At 40.4% G+C, this 16,881-nt stretch overlaps 1 protein-coding gene across 1 annotated transcript; it reads right to left on the bottom strand.

Moving 5' to 3' along the window:
- Positions 1-936: 936 nt before the first annotated feature.
- Positions 937-10,867, bottom strand: LOC103366588 (uncharacterized). The gene is made up of 2 exons (XM_008294357.1): positions 10,861-10,867; positions 937-1,835 (listed from the first exon to the last, which is right to left on the bottom strand). The coding sequence occupies exon 2, from the start codon at positions 1,799-1,801 to the stop codon at positions 995-997; it is 807 nt and encodes a 268-aa protein (XP_008292579.1). The 5' UTR covers positions 1,802-1,835; positions 10,861-10,867; the 3' UTR covers positions 937-994.
- Positions 10,868-16,881: the final 6,014 nt, after the last annotated feature.

Below are 16,881 nucleotides of genomic sequence, written 5' to 3'. Positions count from 1 at the left end.
GTTTGTCTGTGTGCAGCTGTGTTTGTGAAGTCACATTAAGGCAGACATCACGCTTCCTACGGGTCGGCTCAAGGCCGCCTGAAAGCTGAAGCACAAAGAGGAAGTGAGCCCCAGATTACAGTCAGGACAAAGGCAGCGCCTCAGACTGAGTCACAGACACAGTTCAGATGTTAATGACAGGAGATGAAGCTCACTGACAGACTGGACNGGTCTCCAAGCAGGAGCTGCTGAGGACGGCTGGCTTATCGGTGAGTGTCACAGAGTGGAGATGTTTCAGCTGGACTTAGTCTGGTTATTAAACATGTCATCTGCAGTGATCAGGGTTATCCACTGGGTGGACGTTGGCATGAACTCGTCCTCCTCCAGTTGCATCAGTTCTCTTTTATGGGCTATGATGCGTTTTTTGGCGCTGAGCTTAACGTCAAAGCACTTTTTTTTTTTTTATGTCTGCCAGCGATCTGTCCTCTGACCAACAGAAATAACTGCGGTGGTTTTCTGGTCTGCAATATTCTTTCTTTCGCTGCGCATCACAACATTTCACGCACCAAACAATATTTTCTGGTTTGCTTCAACCTCGCTGACGAGTACCTCGATCTCAGTTTCATAAAAGTTCCTCTTTTTTTGCCCTTTTTGCCACGATGATGACGACAGGTGAGGAAAATAAACCTTCACTTGCTTATAAAGAGGCGTGTTGTTGCCCTATGTGGTGATGTGGAGGCGTTCCTGAAGGCAACGTGCTCGAGCACGGAGGTTAAGAACAAGTAGGATTTATCAGCACTGATGTACATACGACCCCCGTACGCATGTTTGATAAATAGGGATTTGTTTGTACTTATACACACTCTAAATGTCATTCGTACGACAGAATTTAGAACCTTTTCTACACACTGATGATAAATGAGGCCCCTGGAGTCACATCAGGTGAGAACTTTCCTCCTCAGCTCTCACTGATGATGTTACTTCTTCAACTTGTTCATTAATGGTCTCCCGACTTTTATACTAATTTCTGTGAAACAACAACGTACTTCACTGCTGCTCTGGTTCCTTCATCCATCATTCTCTTCATCTCCTCCAGCTTCTGGACCTTCTCTGTGTCTCCTTTCTCCTTCATCTTCTCAATCAGGAAGTCCAGGTGGACATGAGTGGACACTGAATCAGCTTCCAGAGCGATCTCCTTCAGTCTGACAACATGTTGGTAGGCCTTCTCCAGCCACCGTGTTTTATCTGCTGTCAGCTGGTCCATTTCTTTCTTCAGATTTTCCAAAAGACTCGACTTCTTCTGGTTTTCTGTCTGATTCTCTTCATACTTCAGTTTCATGTCTATCAGAGTCTTCTTCACTCTCCTTGTCTTGGTCACATATCTCCACTTTTCTTTCACATGATCTGATGCAGGACACTTGTTGGTACATGAGGTGCAGCGTCCACCTTTCATGACCTCACAGTCTTCAGGTTTCCAGACCATTGTACATCCAGGATAGTGACAGTTCTCTTCACAGACTGTACAGCAGACAGCTCCTTCATAAAACACCAACCCCCACATCCCACCATCAATAGGTTCTTTATCTTTGTAGGGTTCATCAACTTCCACAGTGAACTTCTGGTTCTTCTTCATCTCTTCTTCATGTTCCTTCAGAGCTTCTTCAGTCTGATTGATTTCTGTCTGCTTTGCTTCAATAAACATGATTCTCTCCTGCAGGTTTTGGATGCAGGCTTCCAGTCTGACTCGTTTATTCAACACTTCAACTGTTGTCACCAGCTTCTGAGGTCCGGTTCTGTTCAGGAAGGCTGTGAACTCACTCATTCCTTCCTTTGTTATGTCCCATGAATGCTTTAAAGCAACTTTAGTTTTCTCTTCTGTGCCTCTCTGTTTTTTCTGTTGGTTATTAAACAGGAAGTAAACAGGCTGATCCTTCTCATTTCTGGCGCATTTGATTTTTGCAGCATCAAGAGCCTCAAGAGCGTTTACAGGTGGCATTCCATCTGAGTGTGTGATCAGAGCTACGATGTTTTCCTCCAGGTTTTTTCCAAACAGAGACATCACTGAACTGAAGACGTACATCAGTCGGTCACTCAGTCGATTAACACTCGCCTTCAGCACCAGACCCACTGCATTGACTTCATGAACTCCATCTTCTGATCTAAACAAGTCCAACAACCTTTTACTGATGACGTCATCTTTTTCAGCTCCTCTGGTGTCTCCAAATCCAGGAGTATCGATGATGGTCAGAGAGTAGGGCAGAGTTTCATCTTCAAAACCAAAAACCTGGTATACGATCACATCTGATGTCTGACTTTCTGTCTGACTTCTTCTCTCCTCCTTCTCATCTACGATCTGAAACCAGACCTCATCCTCCCACTTCACTCCCACGGCGTAGTTGACCAGAGCATTGATCAGAGAAGATTTTCCTGCTCCTGTTTCTCCCACAACTAAGATGGTTTTATTTATCTTGTTCACATTTCTTTCTCCAACAGTTTTTCTTGTCAGAGTTCCAAGGATCTTTTTCTTTGGTCTCAGCTGGTAGACATCAGGAGATCCTTGATGCAGCAGAACACTTCTGGAGATGATGCCCACGTATTTAGATGAGACGTTTGTGTTACTGCAGAGAAAGGGACAGAAATTGTTCAATAAACTGTTAAATACGTTTATTGTGTTGTTATAAATCTTCTTCATCCATCACTGACTTTGTTGAGGTTTTAGAGAGAATCCACCANTGCTGGGGAAACCCCGTTAGAGGAGAGTTGTACGGAGCCCGACAGGTAGCATGGTACTGTTAGTTAGCAGCAGTTCAATAAAAGACTGAAGATCAGCAATCACGCCTCGCCTGCTTATTCTAAGAATAAGCAAGACAACACATGGTGTCAGAAGTGGCCATGAGCAGATTCGGAAGAAAGATTTGTCACAGGGGAGCCACAGGAAAAAATGAGAAGTCTGTGGTCGCGTGAGTGAAACGTGCTAAAAGAGCAACATGCTAACAGACTTCGTTATGGCATGTGATGGCTACGAGCGTCAGTGGAAGTGAGACGGGGGACGAATTGAACACTTAGAAGAGGATTTTGTGCACGGATTGGGGGACAACCAGCGACAGCAGAGGGCTGTGGAAGCCCCCGTACCACGACGTACAGCTATGGATAAGCTAAGTCCGCCCACTTCAATGCAACTGACTGGTAATCTTGCTGAGGACTGGAAACATTTTAAGCAAAGATTCAATATATATCTAACAGCAAGTGGAGCAGGGGGGTGATGATGAAAAGCTGAAAGCTCACATCCTTTTACATGTTATAGGAGAAGATGCTCTGGACATATATAATAGCTTTCAGTTAGATGAAGCTAATCTGATTTTGGCAGAGCTGATGACAAAGTTGAGGAGTACTTTGTGCCTAGTCAGAATGTGACCTTTGAGAGGTAAGTTCTTCACCCATGACCAAAAGCAAGGAGTACCTTTTGATCAGTACCTAGCGGAGTTACACACATTTAGTAAAACATGTGAGTTTGGCATGCTGAGAGACTTGCTTGTAAGAGACAAGATTGTTTGTGGTGCGATGGACAATGCACTCAGAGATAGACTGCTCAGAGAGACTGGACTTACACTGGACAAGTGTGTCAGTATGTGCAGAGCAGCAGAAACCACCCGAGCACAAGCAAAACAGCTTCGGAGAGGTGAAACTACAGTGCCCGCAACACATAAAGAAGGAAAGAAAAACAGAACATTTACCAAACAAAAAGAGAAATCTGCAGAGTTTAAATGTGGTAAATGTGGAGGCAGCCATAAGCCAAAATCATGTCCTGCATTTGGAAAATACTGTAACAGCTGTGGAAAGAGCAGCTACTATGCTAAATGTTGCAAAGCTGCGTCAAAACAGAAAGTTTACACAGTAGACGAGGACAAAGAGGATGATGATGAGTTCATTGTGGATGGGGTGCAGGCTTGTAAAACTGAAAAAGAGGAATGGATTGTGCCAATCCAAGTGAACGAGACTGTGATACCGTTCAAGTTAGATACAGGTGCCCACGTAAACCTGCTATCTTTTGAAGACTATAAAATACTGACTGTAAAGAGCAAAATCCATCCTGTAAAAACAAAAGTGACTTGATACACTGGAGATTGTGTTCCTCTTAAAGGAGGATGCATCGCAACCTTCAAACACAAAGGTCGGCAGATAAGAGCACAGCTACTGATCGTGGATATGAGTGTACAACCAATCCTAGGACTCAGTGCATGTACAAAGCTCGATTTGGTCAAAAGAGTGTTCATAGTGACATCACCAGGTACTGCAAAAGATCAAGACTCACTCACGGAGGAGTATAAAGACTGTTTTGAAGGACTTGGATGTCTGCCTGGAAAACACAAAATACATGTGTATAAAACTGTCCCTCCTGTTGTGCATCCTTGCAGGAAAATCCCATTTGCACTGCCGGACAAACTGAAAGATGAACTGGAAAAATTAGAGGTCATCAAGAAAATAGATGAGCCAACTGAATGGGTCAGCTCGCTAGTTATTCTGCAAAAGAAAACTGGTGCTCTGAGAACATGCTTGGACCCAAGGGACTTAAACAAAGCAACCAAAGAGAACATTTCAAGTTACCAACCAGAGAAGAAATCATGGTACAGTTTGCTGGAGCTAAATGGTTTAGCAAACTAGATGCTTCATCAGGTTTCTGGCAGCTGGCTCGACAAGGAGAGTTCGAGGCTGTGCACGTTCAACACACCTGAGGGCAGGTAGAGGTTTCTTCGTCTGATATATGGTATTTTGTCAGCGCCTGAAGTCTACCATAAGACCATTCACATGATTTTTGAGCACATATCAGGAGTAGAGACAATGATGGATGACATTATAGTCTGGGGGACTACTCGAGAAGAACATGACGAAAGACTGAGACAAGTGCTATAGACAAGACACGAGAGGTGAATCTGAAACTTAATAAAGACAAATGTGAGTTTGGAGTGAAAACACTTACCTTTGTGGGAGATGTTGTCAGTGAAGAAGGGGTGAAGCCAGACCTGAGAAAAAGGTCAGCGATCAACAACATGGAAAGACCAAAGAACAAAGACGAGGTCAGATGATTCCTAGGTATGGTCACTTATCTCGCTAAGTTTGTCCCACAGCTGTCAGCCCAATCAGCACCTCTCAGGAGTCTTCTCGAACAAAAGAATTAATGGATCTGGTCCCATGAGCAAAAACAACGTTTTCTGAAACTGAAAGAGATTCTTACACAAGAGCCTGTGTTAAAGTTCTACGACCCAGAGAAGAGTGCCAGGATATCAGCACATGCACCCCAGTATGGCCTGGGAGCTGTGCTATTGCAGCTACATGACAAGCAGTGGCTTCTTGTAGCCTATGCATCCAGAGCCTTGACAAGCGCCCAATCCAGGTACGCTCAAATTGAAAAGGAACTGCTAGCCAGCATGTATGCATGTGAGCGTTTCCATCAATACATCTATGGCCGAACTTTTGAAGTAGAAACCGACCATAAACCTTTGGTCTCCATCATGTCCAAACCTCTGAATGACTGTCCTGTACGAATACAGTGCATGTTAATCCGGCTGCAAAAGTACAATGTGCACATGATATACACACAAGGAAAATACATGTACACAGCCGATACCTTGTCTAGAGCAGTGGATAAGGAGGAATATGAGGACAGCGAGAAAAGCGCAGAAATACAGGCGTATGTCGACATGATTGTGACATCTCTGCCAGTAACTGCTGACAGAACAGAACAAATACGGAGAGAGACAAACACAGATGAAACAATGAAAGAACTCAAGCACACAATACAGGTAGGATGGCCTGAAAACAAAACGGACTGCCCAGTGAAAATACAAGACTACTGGAATTGCAGAGCAGAGCTCACCGTGGTGGATGGCATAGTGTTGAAGGGGAGCAAATTTGTTATTCCATCCTGACTACGTAAAGAAAGGCTTCAAAAAATACATGGAGGCCACCTCGGAGAACTCAAGTGTAAACGTAGGGCGAGAGAAGTAATGTACTGGCCAAGAATTAATCAAGACATCAGCCAGACAGCAGCGTCATGTGAACTATGTCGCACCCACAGGCCCAAACAACAAGCTGAGCCACTGATGACTCATCCAGTGCCCCACAGACCTTACTACAAGGTAGGAACTGATCTATTTGACTATGAGGGAAAGAGTTACATAGTGGTCACCGACTACTTTTCAAACTATCCTGAAGTTGGAGCACTTCAGTCAACATCTAGCAAAGCAGTCATAAGCTACCTCAAGACTGACTTGGCAAGACATGGCGCTCCATGTGAACTGTTTTCAGACAACGGACCACAGTTTTCCAGCTGTGAGTTTGCTGCCTTTGCCAAAGAGTGGGGGTTTAAACACCTTACATCGAGTCCAACCTATCCAAAGTCCAATGGCTTGGCAGAAAGCTCTGTGAAAACAGTGAAAAACATGATGAAAAAAGCAAAGGACAGAGATGACTTTCAGAAAAGCTCACTGATCTACCGGAGTGCACCTCTACAGAACGGACTGTCACCAGCCCAAATGCTGATGGGTAGGCGCATTCGATCCAACCTACCAGTAAATGAGGACTTGCTGACACCTAAAGGGGCACACAAAGTCAGAAAAGCAAAGAAGGAACAAAAGGTGAAACAAAAACAGCTGTATGACCGAATGGTAAAACACCTGCCTACGCTTAAGCCTGGAGACATCAGGGACAGCAGGGGCAGGTGGAGGAAGAAGTTGCTCCATGCTCCTATAGGATCCAAATGGAGAATGGATTATCTCTGAGGAGAAATCGCACAGATCTTCAGCTACAGCTGGCTGAGAAGGACACTGCAGCTCAGGAGATGGTTCAGCAAGAATCAGCTGATTTCAAAGAGCTACCTAGCAGCAAACCTGATAACACTGACTATGGTCTGACAGCAGCGTCTGTGTCACCAGTTGCTGCTAGACTTTCCAAACTGTCTAAATCTCCAGCTGTTGAAAAACTGTCTAGATCCAAGAGACATGTTCAGCCACCTAAGAGGCGGATTGAGAGTTGTTAAAAACTTTTTGATTTTATAAATGTGTTTATGTACAGGAAAAATGTTGACACGATTTTAAGTTTTATGATGTTCACAAAGATTGCACATTATTGTTTTCCAGACAAGAATTTAAACGATAATTGTTTACAAATTTACAGTGCTTGAAAGAAAAGGCAAAGTTGAAGTAAAAAACACCAAACAAAACAAACATTTTAATATGGCTTAGTTTTAAAGGAGTAAATATTATTTCTTTATAGGGGGAAAGATGTGATGTTATGAGTGTTCTGTGTTTAGAACTTCATTACCCAGAATGCCACAGTAACGGGGGTTGCTGGGGAAACCCCGTTCGAGGAGAGTTGTACGGAGCCCGACAGGTAGCATGGTACTGTTAGTTAGCAGCAGTTCAATAAAAGACTGTAGATCAGCAATCACGCCTCGCCTGCTTATTCTAAGAATAAGCAAGACAACACAGGGATGTAAACACACATCGCGATCCCGTGACTGAACTCTCGTGGCAAGTAATATGGCCGCAGGCTAACAGCTAACAGTTCTAAATCCCGACAACACAGAACCACCTTGACAGAAACGTTTCTTGGGTTACACCAGCGGTTGTTCACGTACATGATGACACCCCCACCTCTGCTTTTTCCACATGCTTTCGTATCTCACTGTAGCGAAGCCCGGCAGGTCCACGTTAGCGTCCGGTGTTAGCTGGGTTAGCCACGATTCCGAGAGGATGAACAAACTGCATTCCCGGTAGACACGCTGGTTGATCAGCACCGACAGCTCGTCCATCTTGTTCTGCAAGGCATTTACGTTTCCCATAATAACCGTCGGGATTGATGGTTTGAAACGCCTCCGGTCTGTAAGCCTATGTCACAGCATGTCTGCACATGTCCTATAGGCAGCCACACAAAGTATGAGCCGAGGCTGCTAGAGCTCATCAACTTTCACGGCTCGCCATTCGAAAACCAGCTGAGAAACGCCAAATCCCTTCAGAACTTTTGTACATCAAGGCCTTGTCTGTCTCTTGTGCGATTTTCAAGTTGGTACGATTTACAGTGTCAGACAAGATAATTTTTTTCCCAAAAGATGTTTTCACAGATTTTCTTACTTTGAAAGGCAAATTGCAGACTTCCTGTTTGAGATAGGTCAGAGGTGTCAGCGTGAGATTTGTGGGTCTCATCGAGACGAACGTTTTGGTGTTGGTTTGATCTCTGTACGACATTCCTACTGGGTGCTAGGACCATTTTAGTGTGTTTTTCTGTAACTAGGTGGCGCTAGAGAGCTTGTTTGTGGTTTTTTTCATTTTATCAAATTTTTCGCCGATTCGGACATACGCATGTCCGAATCGGCCAATTTTGGTGAGTTTTTGAGCGTGTTAAGGGGCGTCAAATTAAGGGTTTTGCGTTCGTCAGAAAAATTAAAGCTGCAAGAAGTGTTGTCGGGTCCTCGGTCTGCGTTGGACCCTCATGCCCGTCTGACCTCCATTTTGACACAATTTAAACCGGCTTTCAGTTGAAGGAGTCATTTTTCTCTCTCTTGTCAGCCTCAGCCTGTCAGTGAGTCACATGACCAGCTGCACTGAGCTGCCAATCAGGATCGAAGCTGCAGGTGATGATGTCATCCTTCTTCATGCCCCTGGCTGAGAGACCTGAGAGTCTTACTCAGTTTCACTCGCTTTCACTCTCCCATACAGCCACAATTTTGACCAAATGTGTGTAAAAACAGCATATTTTTGTGGTAAATCTTGTTTGAAAGCCCTCAATGTCATTTTTTAAAGCTGTAGGTCCTTTGGTTTTTTGTGTAGATGACCAAATGACACAGCATGTCTGCACATGTCCATATACAGCCATACAAAGTATGAGCTGAGGCTGCGACAGCTCATCAACTTTAATGGCAAATCAAAGTCTCCTGCAGCGCCCATTAGAATGTATATTATTAGCCTGTTAGAATGAAAACAAGGGGGGTCTAATAATTTTTTCCATGACTGTATATATTGATTTTTTAAGGTGGGGCTGCATGGCGGTTAGCACCGTCACCTCTCAGCTAGAAGGTTGCCGGGTCACATCCTGGTTAGGACGCTAGGGATCTTTCTGTCTTTCTGTTTTAGTTTGCATGTTCTCCCCGTGCAGCGTGGGTTCTCTCCAGGTTCTCTGGTTCTTCCTCCCACAGTCCAAAAAACATGCTGAGGTTAATTGGTGATTCTAAATTGTCCGTAGGTGTGAATGTGAGTGTGCTTGGTTGTCTGTCTCCAAGTGTAGCCCTGTGATAGACTGGTGACCTGTCCAGGGTTCCTTCGCCCTAAGTCAGCTGGGATAGACTCCAGCCCCCCCGCGACCCTAGTGAGGATTAAGTGGTGTTTTATTCTACATGTGTGGTTAATGTTTATTAGCCAGAGAATCTGAATACATTAAATCAAACATCATAAACTACAGACAATATGTAGTCCTAGTATCTTAACACTGGGCTGATTTAGTTCTTTAGGTATTTAACAACAAACAACAATTCTGCTAAGGACAATGAAGATTGTTAAATTAACATCTATACAGAAATTTCAGCCCTGACAGTCTGAATATCTGATGGATCCGTGGTAAAAGCTGTTGTTCTGTATTTACTACGATTATTTGCCTTTTTAGCGCTGTTTTGTCTGTGTTTACGTAGTTTGAGAGGCACAAGTTTGGTCTCCTGATTTATGTACAATGCCAAAATGATCTGATGCTGATTTGCAAAAGAATTCATGATAAACACGATAAACAGATATCACAGATTACCTGTACAGCATTTTTGAAGGCTGCCCTGTCATACTAAAAACTATTGCAGACTGTGTGAAACACATGTATTCATCTGAGAATATTTTAATAAATCAGTTTGTTTCTATCAGTTCCTGTACAGACTGAAATTTGCTGAAAACTACCTGTCTTTACTGTCGACTTTCAACTCTGAGCCTCCTGCTGCTGTGTACTCTCAGCCACTTTCCAGGCGAGGTGCAGTTCACCTTGAACAAGCCTAACAAAAGTTGACTCTCATGATACCCATTAGCACTGCCTGGGGTTTTAGTTTTTGTCAAGTCATCTAGCTATGCATCCATTTTCTATACACAACTTAATCCTCTGTAGGGTATCAGTCAATCCCAGCTGATTTAGGACAAAGACAATGCACACCCTGGACAGGTCACTGATCCATCACAGTGCTTTTTGAGGCGACTTACTCAAACAAAGTCTGGCTATGTCAGACTTTCTGGTATTTTCCCTAGATTATCCAGCTGTGTCATGTTTTCTCCCCTGCCTTTGTTTACCCTGTTAGGTTTTGGTTAAACTTATATTTTATTACTTTCACCTGCCGACTTGTGGTGTTCACACTTGGGTCCTTATCCGAACGCTATATGATAGTTTTTTGCTGGATCATCAGCAAATAAGTGGCTAAATCAGAACTTTGGGGTCTCTTAATCCCTTTGCTTTTATTAATGATATTGTCTCTTTTGTTTTTCCTGATACACTCAGATGAAAGACATGAATCAAAGGACTTCCATCTCTTGTGATGACATCTCATCTCTATTTAGAGATGAAGCCTGGGACAGTGATCTTGCCCGTAAATCAAGGAGTTTGAACCTAACCATACAGTTCAAGGATCAAAACAAAAAAAACCTGCAAAATGAGTTTGACATTTTGAAAAACTCGACCAAGTTTCCAACTAAATATCACCAACACTCATTCCCTGCTGGAGACACAGGACTTTGCAGGACAAATCACAGCTCAGAAGAGACAGACCAGGTAAGTTTACTTCACATATATAAATACATATAACAGTTTCACATTCGCATAAAAAGGGACCAATACCTAGTTGGACATATTGTATTACAGGAAATAAACTCTGATTTAATCAAACCTTGTGTGTAATTTTGTTTTATTTGTTTTTCCTTTATTTAACCAGGTGGGTTAATTTAGAACAGATTCTTATTTACACTAACGACCTGGCCAAGACGCAGCACAGAGCAGAAAATACAATACATCCATAAAAAACAATACACAAACAAAACATAACAATAAAAGGCTTTGAAGATAAAATACACTAAAAGCAGGTAGAGGACTCAATAAATAGTTCCTTCACCATATTTTTAAAAGAAGATAAAGGTATAAAGACACTGAGTTTGAGTGTTTTTTGTAACTGGTTCCAGTCGAGAGCTGTAGAAAACTGAAACGAATAGCGGCCAAAGACAGTGTGGGCTTTGGGGATGAGGAGGTGGATGAGGTTGCTGTTGCGAAGTGAGCGGCTGATGTGACAGGTGATGAGTAGTGAACGTAGGTATGCCGGAGTTTGACCTATGATAGTTTTATAAATGAACAAATACCAATGGGTTTGCCTGCGGGAGTGAAGAGAGGGCCAGTTAACTAGGCTGTACAGAGTGCAGTGGTGAGTTGTGAAGGGGGCACCATTGACAAAACGGATGTCAGTGTGGTAGATAGTGTCCAGTTTATGGAGGAGGGATTTGGATGTGGATCTATAAAGTATGTCACCATAGTCAAACATCGGAAGTACTGTCATTTTGACCAGGAAGTGTTTGTGTTTGTGTAAATGAGGATTTATTACGATACAGAAAACCAATTCTATTTTTGACTTTAGCGAGCAGAGAGTTGATGTGGGTTTCAAAAGAGAGGCAGGGGTCGAGCCAGATACCTAAATATTTGTAGTTATTGATGAATTCGATTATAGATCCATCCAAGGAGATGATGTTAATTGGGGACTGGATCTGTGGAAGGTTTTTATTGAAGATCATACATTTTGTTTTTTTGTGTTTAGTGATAACAGAAGGTCTGGGAAGGCATGTTGGATGTTACTGAATGCAGTTTGCAGATTGGACAATGCATCATTGAGAGAGGGGCTAGATGTATAAACAATGGTATCGTCGGCTTACAGATGAATGTGGGCGTTGTCTACAGCATGGGTTATGTTGATAATGTAAATGTTGAATAGTGTTGGGCCCAGTATGGAACCTTGGGGGACACCTTTGTGAAGAGGTAGTGGGGCCGAGAGAAGAAGAATATCTCTAATTCATTGATATTTATTGCATTTTAGATTCTAAGAAATGGGTCATTAATACATCTGATAATAGTTAAACATTTGCTTTTATTTCTTAAACTATTAAACTAAATGACTCACCCCCTTCCATGATCCACTCACTGCTCTCCTAATATGATTAATATTCATTTCTTGTTTGCTGCTCAAGACAAAAAACAAAAAAACAAAACTGTGCTGTAATGAGTGTGTGATAGCACATTTTGAGTACATAGAAAAATATTTTTTTGGTCGAGGAAATGAGTGAGTATAAAAATGTAATTTGAAAAACAAACAAACAAAAAACCCAAAACTAATGACATGAAAATAATAGTCTATTTGTTGCTGTTTTTTTTTTTTTTTTTTAAATTAGACTTGCTAACATTGACATGATAAAAGACAACACAATAGCTTGCAACCTTGCTATTTTGAGAGGTGGTTTGTTAAGCTTTGTCAGATTACCAATAGTGAACCAAGCTATAACTTCTTAATTGAAGCTTCACAGTTAAAGTAAATTCCTAAACAATAACAATTGCTAATGCCTTTACATTAAAATACATCTAAATCTAAGATTTGTAGGAAAGACACTTCTACATTTCAGTTTGTAAAAATGCTATAAGATGATTTATGTAAGTACAAAATTAGGTAAACTAGTTATTCTCAAATATTAGTATTAAATCAAGTCTCAGCGCTCTTTGCGACTATTTACATGCAAAGTTAAAATTATGTTTTCAAAAGAACTGCAGGAATAATTATTATGCATTAGCTGAGTAGAAATGATCAAAACTGTGAAGCTTGTTACTGCATGTAAAGCATGACCTACAAACAAAATCTAATGATATTTTTAGAAATTACATCAAGTGAATTGAATAAACTACTTATGGGGTGCAAAAAAGTTGATTACACCTGTTTGGATGTTAACCTCCACATTTTGTCATATGATAATACTGCCCGCAAACTAACTGGGCTACAATGATTGCTTTTTAATAGAAGCAAATCATAAAGTGAGTGAGCCAGGTAAAGCAAAGATCACCAAGTCAGTCATCAACAAGCACCTACAGGCAGTTGGTTCATCTGTGACTGCAGTGTTTCTAATCTGAGAGACACTCATCAGGTCTGTGTACCAGCCTCCATTACAGAACTGTAGAGACTGGAAGACAATTGAAAGAGTCCAGTCCTCGTAGAAAACTCTGCCATGTGAACTTGTGATTGTCAATGAACACAAAACAACTGCAGTTATATTCATGTTACACAGACGTTAAAATCTGTCTCTTACAAAAAAAACTTATCAACAAACAGCTTGTAGGCCATCTAGAAACCTACAAAGCCTTCAACCCTCAACAGTCTGGCTTGAGATCAGGCCACAGTTGCATCATTGCCACAGTGAAAGTGGTTAACCTTGACAACAAGGAATACTGTGCTGCTGTGTTTGTTGATCTATCTAAAGCTTCTGATTCTGTTGACCACCCCATCTTGCTAGAAATGCTAAGAAATATTGGTCTTTCTGAAACCTGTGTCTCCTGGTTCAGTAGCTACTGTTCTGGGCGCTTACAGTCTATAAGGATGGAGGGTCACACACACACACACACACACTCACATACATACATACATACATACATACATACATACATACATACTAAAAGTACCACTTTTCCGCAATATTTGTTTACAGTATAGAATGTTTTGGGTTTCATATGACCTCCTGACTATTGGTCAATGTATTCTTTGCTGAATGGTTTGTTTTTCTACATAGTCCAGTTTTGTGATTATAACCCAAAAGGACAGAAGCAGCACTAGTGATTTAAAAAAAAAAAAAAAAAAANTTTAAACATCAAGATTTGCAATTTCTCAGGTCTGTAAGCCAGCCCTAACACAAGCACACTGAGAAAAATATCTTACAATATATCCAGTCATTTCAGAAAATCTTCAAATGCTTTAACTTTCTTCCAGACTTTACATTTATCTGGATTTATTTTAAACTGAACAAAACTAGCCCCTCCCCCATTAATCTACAGTCACCTACAAAGACAAAGAAGAAACAGTTTTTGTAAATTTTCCACATGTTTACAGAAAATGAAATGTTGAAATCTATCATTTATAAAAGTAAGTAAAACACATCCTGAAATAAGGAGATGATCTCTTAAAAGTATTAGAATTTTTTTCTGCTTTGAACAACAAATATCTGGAATGTGTCTCTGAATCTCGTCGAAATTATTTGATTGCGACAGAGCCACATAAAGAAAACATTGCAAAAAATATATATATATAAAAAACACATGGCTCAGAGCATCTCCCATTGGAAGGCCTTGTGAGTTGATCTTGGTATGACAGGATGCAATAGGTGAAACACTGATAGGGTCATGTCATTAAAGGCTGCTTTGACAACATGAGGGGGACAAACAAAAATATTAGACAGGTGCTTTAAGTTTAGTGGCTGATGGGTGGACATAGCATATGTATAAATATGTATATATGGAAAAATAAATACAGTAGAATGAAGGAATGTTTTAGGAAAGTGACTATACAAAAACAAAAATAATAAATAAAAATGCGTAACTGCAAGAATAAGACTTTATTCTCTCTCTCTCTCTATCTCACCAGAACACCACTGAAACCAGCCAGTCCACAACCTCTGACCAAGCAGACAATGAGTCCAATGATACCACAGTGAATAAGTTTGGAAATGAACTTTGATCTTTTGCTTTCTTCAGTTGCCTGAGATTGATTTGTTTTTGCTCTTGGTTGGAGTATTTTTTTAATCTTTCATTTTCAGTTTTACAAATGTATTGATGGATTATAATCATTTAACATCTAATCAAATATCATATGTTGATATGTCATATATAAAATAACCTGTTACCTATGATTTAATGCATCTTTACAGTTTTATTACATCTATTCAATATCAGAGTATGGTTGTTAAACATTTTATCAAAATGTATGTGAATTTCTGAACATGTTATCCTTAGTCTTAGGTTTGGCAACTTTAATTCATATTTAATCAGATTTGGAAACTTGTTTTTAACTCTTATTTTTAACATCAAGACATGCAGGATTTAATACAATTTTGAAATCAGTATTTGTATTAAAAGACTAAATGCTAAAGTCAAAAATCCTGACAGGTATTGAATGGGAATTAAATTTTGTACATGTATGCAGCTGCTACGTTTTTAATTTTTGTTTCGCCATGTAATGGAATAACTTGGTTTTTTCAATCATCCGGGGTCCGTTTCACAAAGCAGGTTTTGTGAAAACTCTGAGTCTGTTAACCCTGAAATGAGGAAAAGTCAGAGTTTCCTGTTTCTGAGTAGATCAACAGTTTGTTGAACCTGCTTTGTGAAACTGACCCCTGCATTGGTGGCTGGAGATTCTCAATCTTGTTCTTGTTCGTAATTTTTGTTTTTTATATGCCTTTTGTAGTTATTGTGATTTAAGTTTTGATCATATCACGTCTCTACACCATCTCTGTCTGCTTTGCTTTGATTAAATAAAATACACAGCAAACACTCTATTGTTTTTTTTGTTGTTGTTTTTTTTTTTTTTACCTCAATACAAGCAGGTTTACGTAATAGGTTCACAACTGTGTCTGCAACTGGTGTGAAAGTAGATTTGTGTGACTAGGCCATGTCCATCAATGGACAAAAAAGACATCTTATTTAATCTAAACTGGTAAAGACCGTTGAGGTTGGTAAATTCTTTTTCCATGGAAATCTGAGGGCGTGGCTATTTAGCAAAACCTGGTCTTCAGACTCTGTGTACCAGGTTAGTTGTGCAGCATAAAGTACTATAATTTTTAATATAGTATTTATTTTATATTATATTGCTATTTTATTATTTATATCATTTTTAAAACTTTTTTCTTGTGACCATGTTAGCTGCTGCAAAGATAGTGACACACAAAATTTCAATGTAATTTTTGTACAATGACAAAAAAGCTTCTTCTTCTATCGTGATGTCGCAGGTTAAAAAATACTGAAAACTCTGGTTTTAACATACTTTGCTAAACCACTTTTCTTGCTTCATTGTCCACTTCTTAGGTCAAACTTCAGACAAAAAGACACAAAATCAGGCTATAATGAATACCAAAAAACACAAAACTAGGTGATCTTCTAATGATGTAATTGAGGCTCCATCTGGTTTGACTGAGCTACTAACTGGAGCACAGTTGTATTTAGTATTTTAGAAATGTTGAGGCCAGTCTAAAGCCTCCATANTATTTCTCACAAAATGAGCTAATTAACACAGGACTGTTTGTACACTTTTCTTTCACCTGGAATTTTCTTCAAACTTTCAAGTTTTCTGAACCATAATATTGGAGTGTTGAACTTTGTATTGATTGAGTTCAGCTATTATTTCAATGAAAAGCTGTGGGGATGTTGTAAACAGCTGAACATGTTGTAAATGTAGCATGCATTAGTTATTGCTTTCATTTTGTGATGAGAGGACTGTACCTCTCTGGAGGCTCTGTGTTGGATTAGATGATAAAAGCCTCTTCAAACTGATCAGCCATTGCTTGTTCGCCTAAAAATCCCAAATAACAATTTATCAGCTGTGTTTATGCACATATTAATAGAACTCAGAATTTAGAAGTAGTAAAATCTAGCTGTGATACAAAATCATATTTATTTGTGTTGTACAGTGAAACATTTTTACATCAAATGTAAATCTGACATCAGTGGTGTTTCACATTACGTCTCACTAATCCTGTGCCTCTTCCTGAAGGTTCCTCCTACTGTGAAGGCCTGGTCACGCTTCGTTAGAAACATTCGTCGCTTTTTTCACAGTATGTCATTACAACACACTATAATTTGTACAATTTAGGTTGTTTCCCA

The sequence above is a fragment of the Stegastes partitus genome, unplaced genomic scaffold, assembly GCF_000690725.1.
Source record: "Stegastes partitus isolate 25-593 unplaced genomic scaffold, Stegastes_partitus-1.0.2 Scaffold955, whole genome shotgun sequence".
Lineage (NCBI taxonomy): Eukaryota > Metazoa > Chordata > Actinopteri > Pomacentridae > Stegastes > Stegastes partitus.
Note: the sequence above shows the minus strand (reverse complement) of the source record. Positions and strands in the feature narration are given on the sequence as shown.

What these genes read in the sequence shown, in the direction of transcription:
- LOC103366588 (XM_008294357.1), bottom strand. Translation starts at nt 1,801, where the DNA reads ATGAGTGAGTTCACAGCCTTCCTGAACAGAACCGGACCTCAGAAGCTG.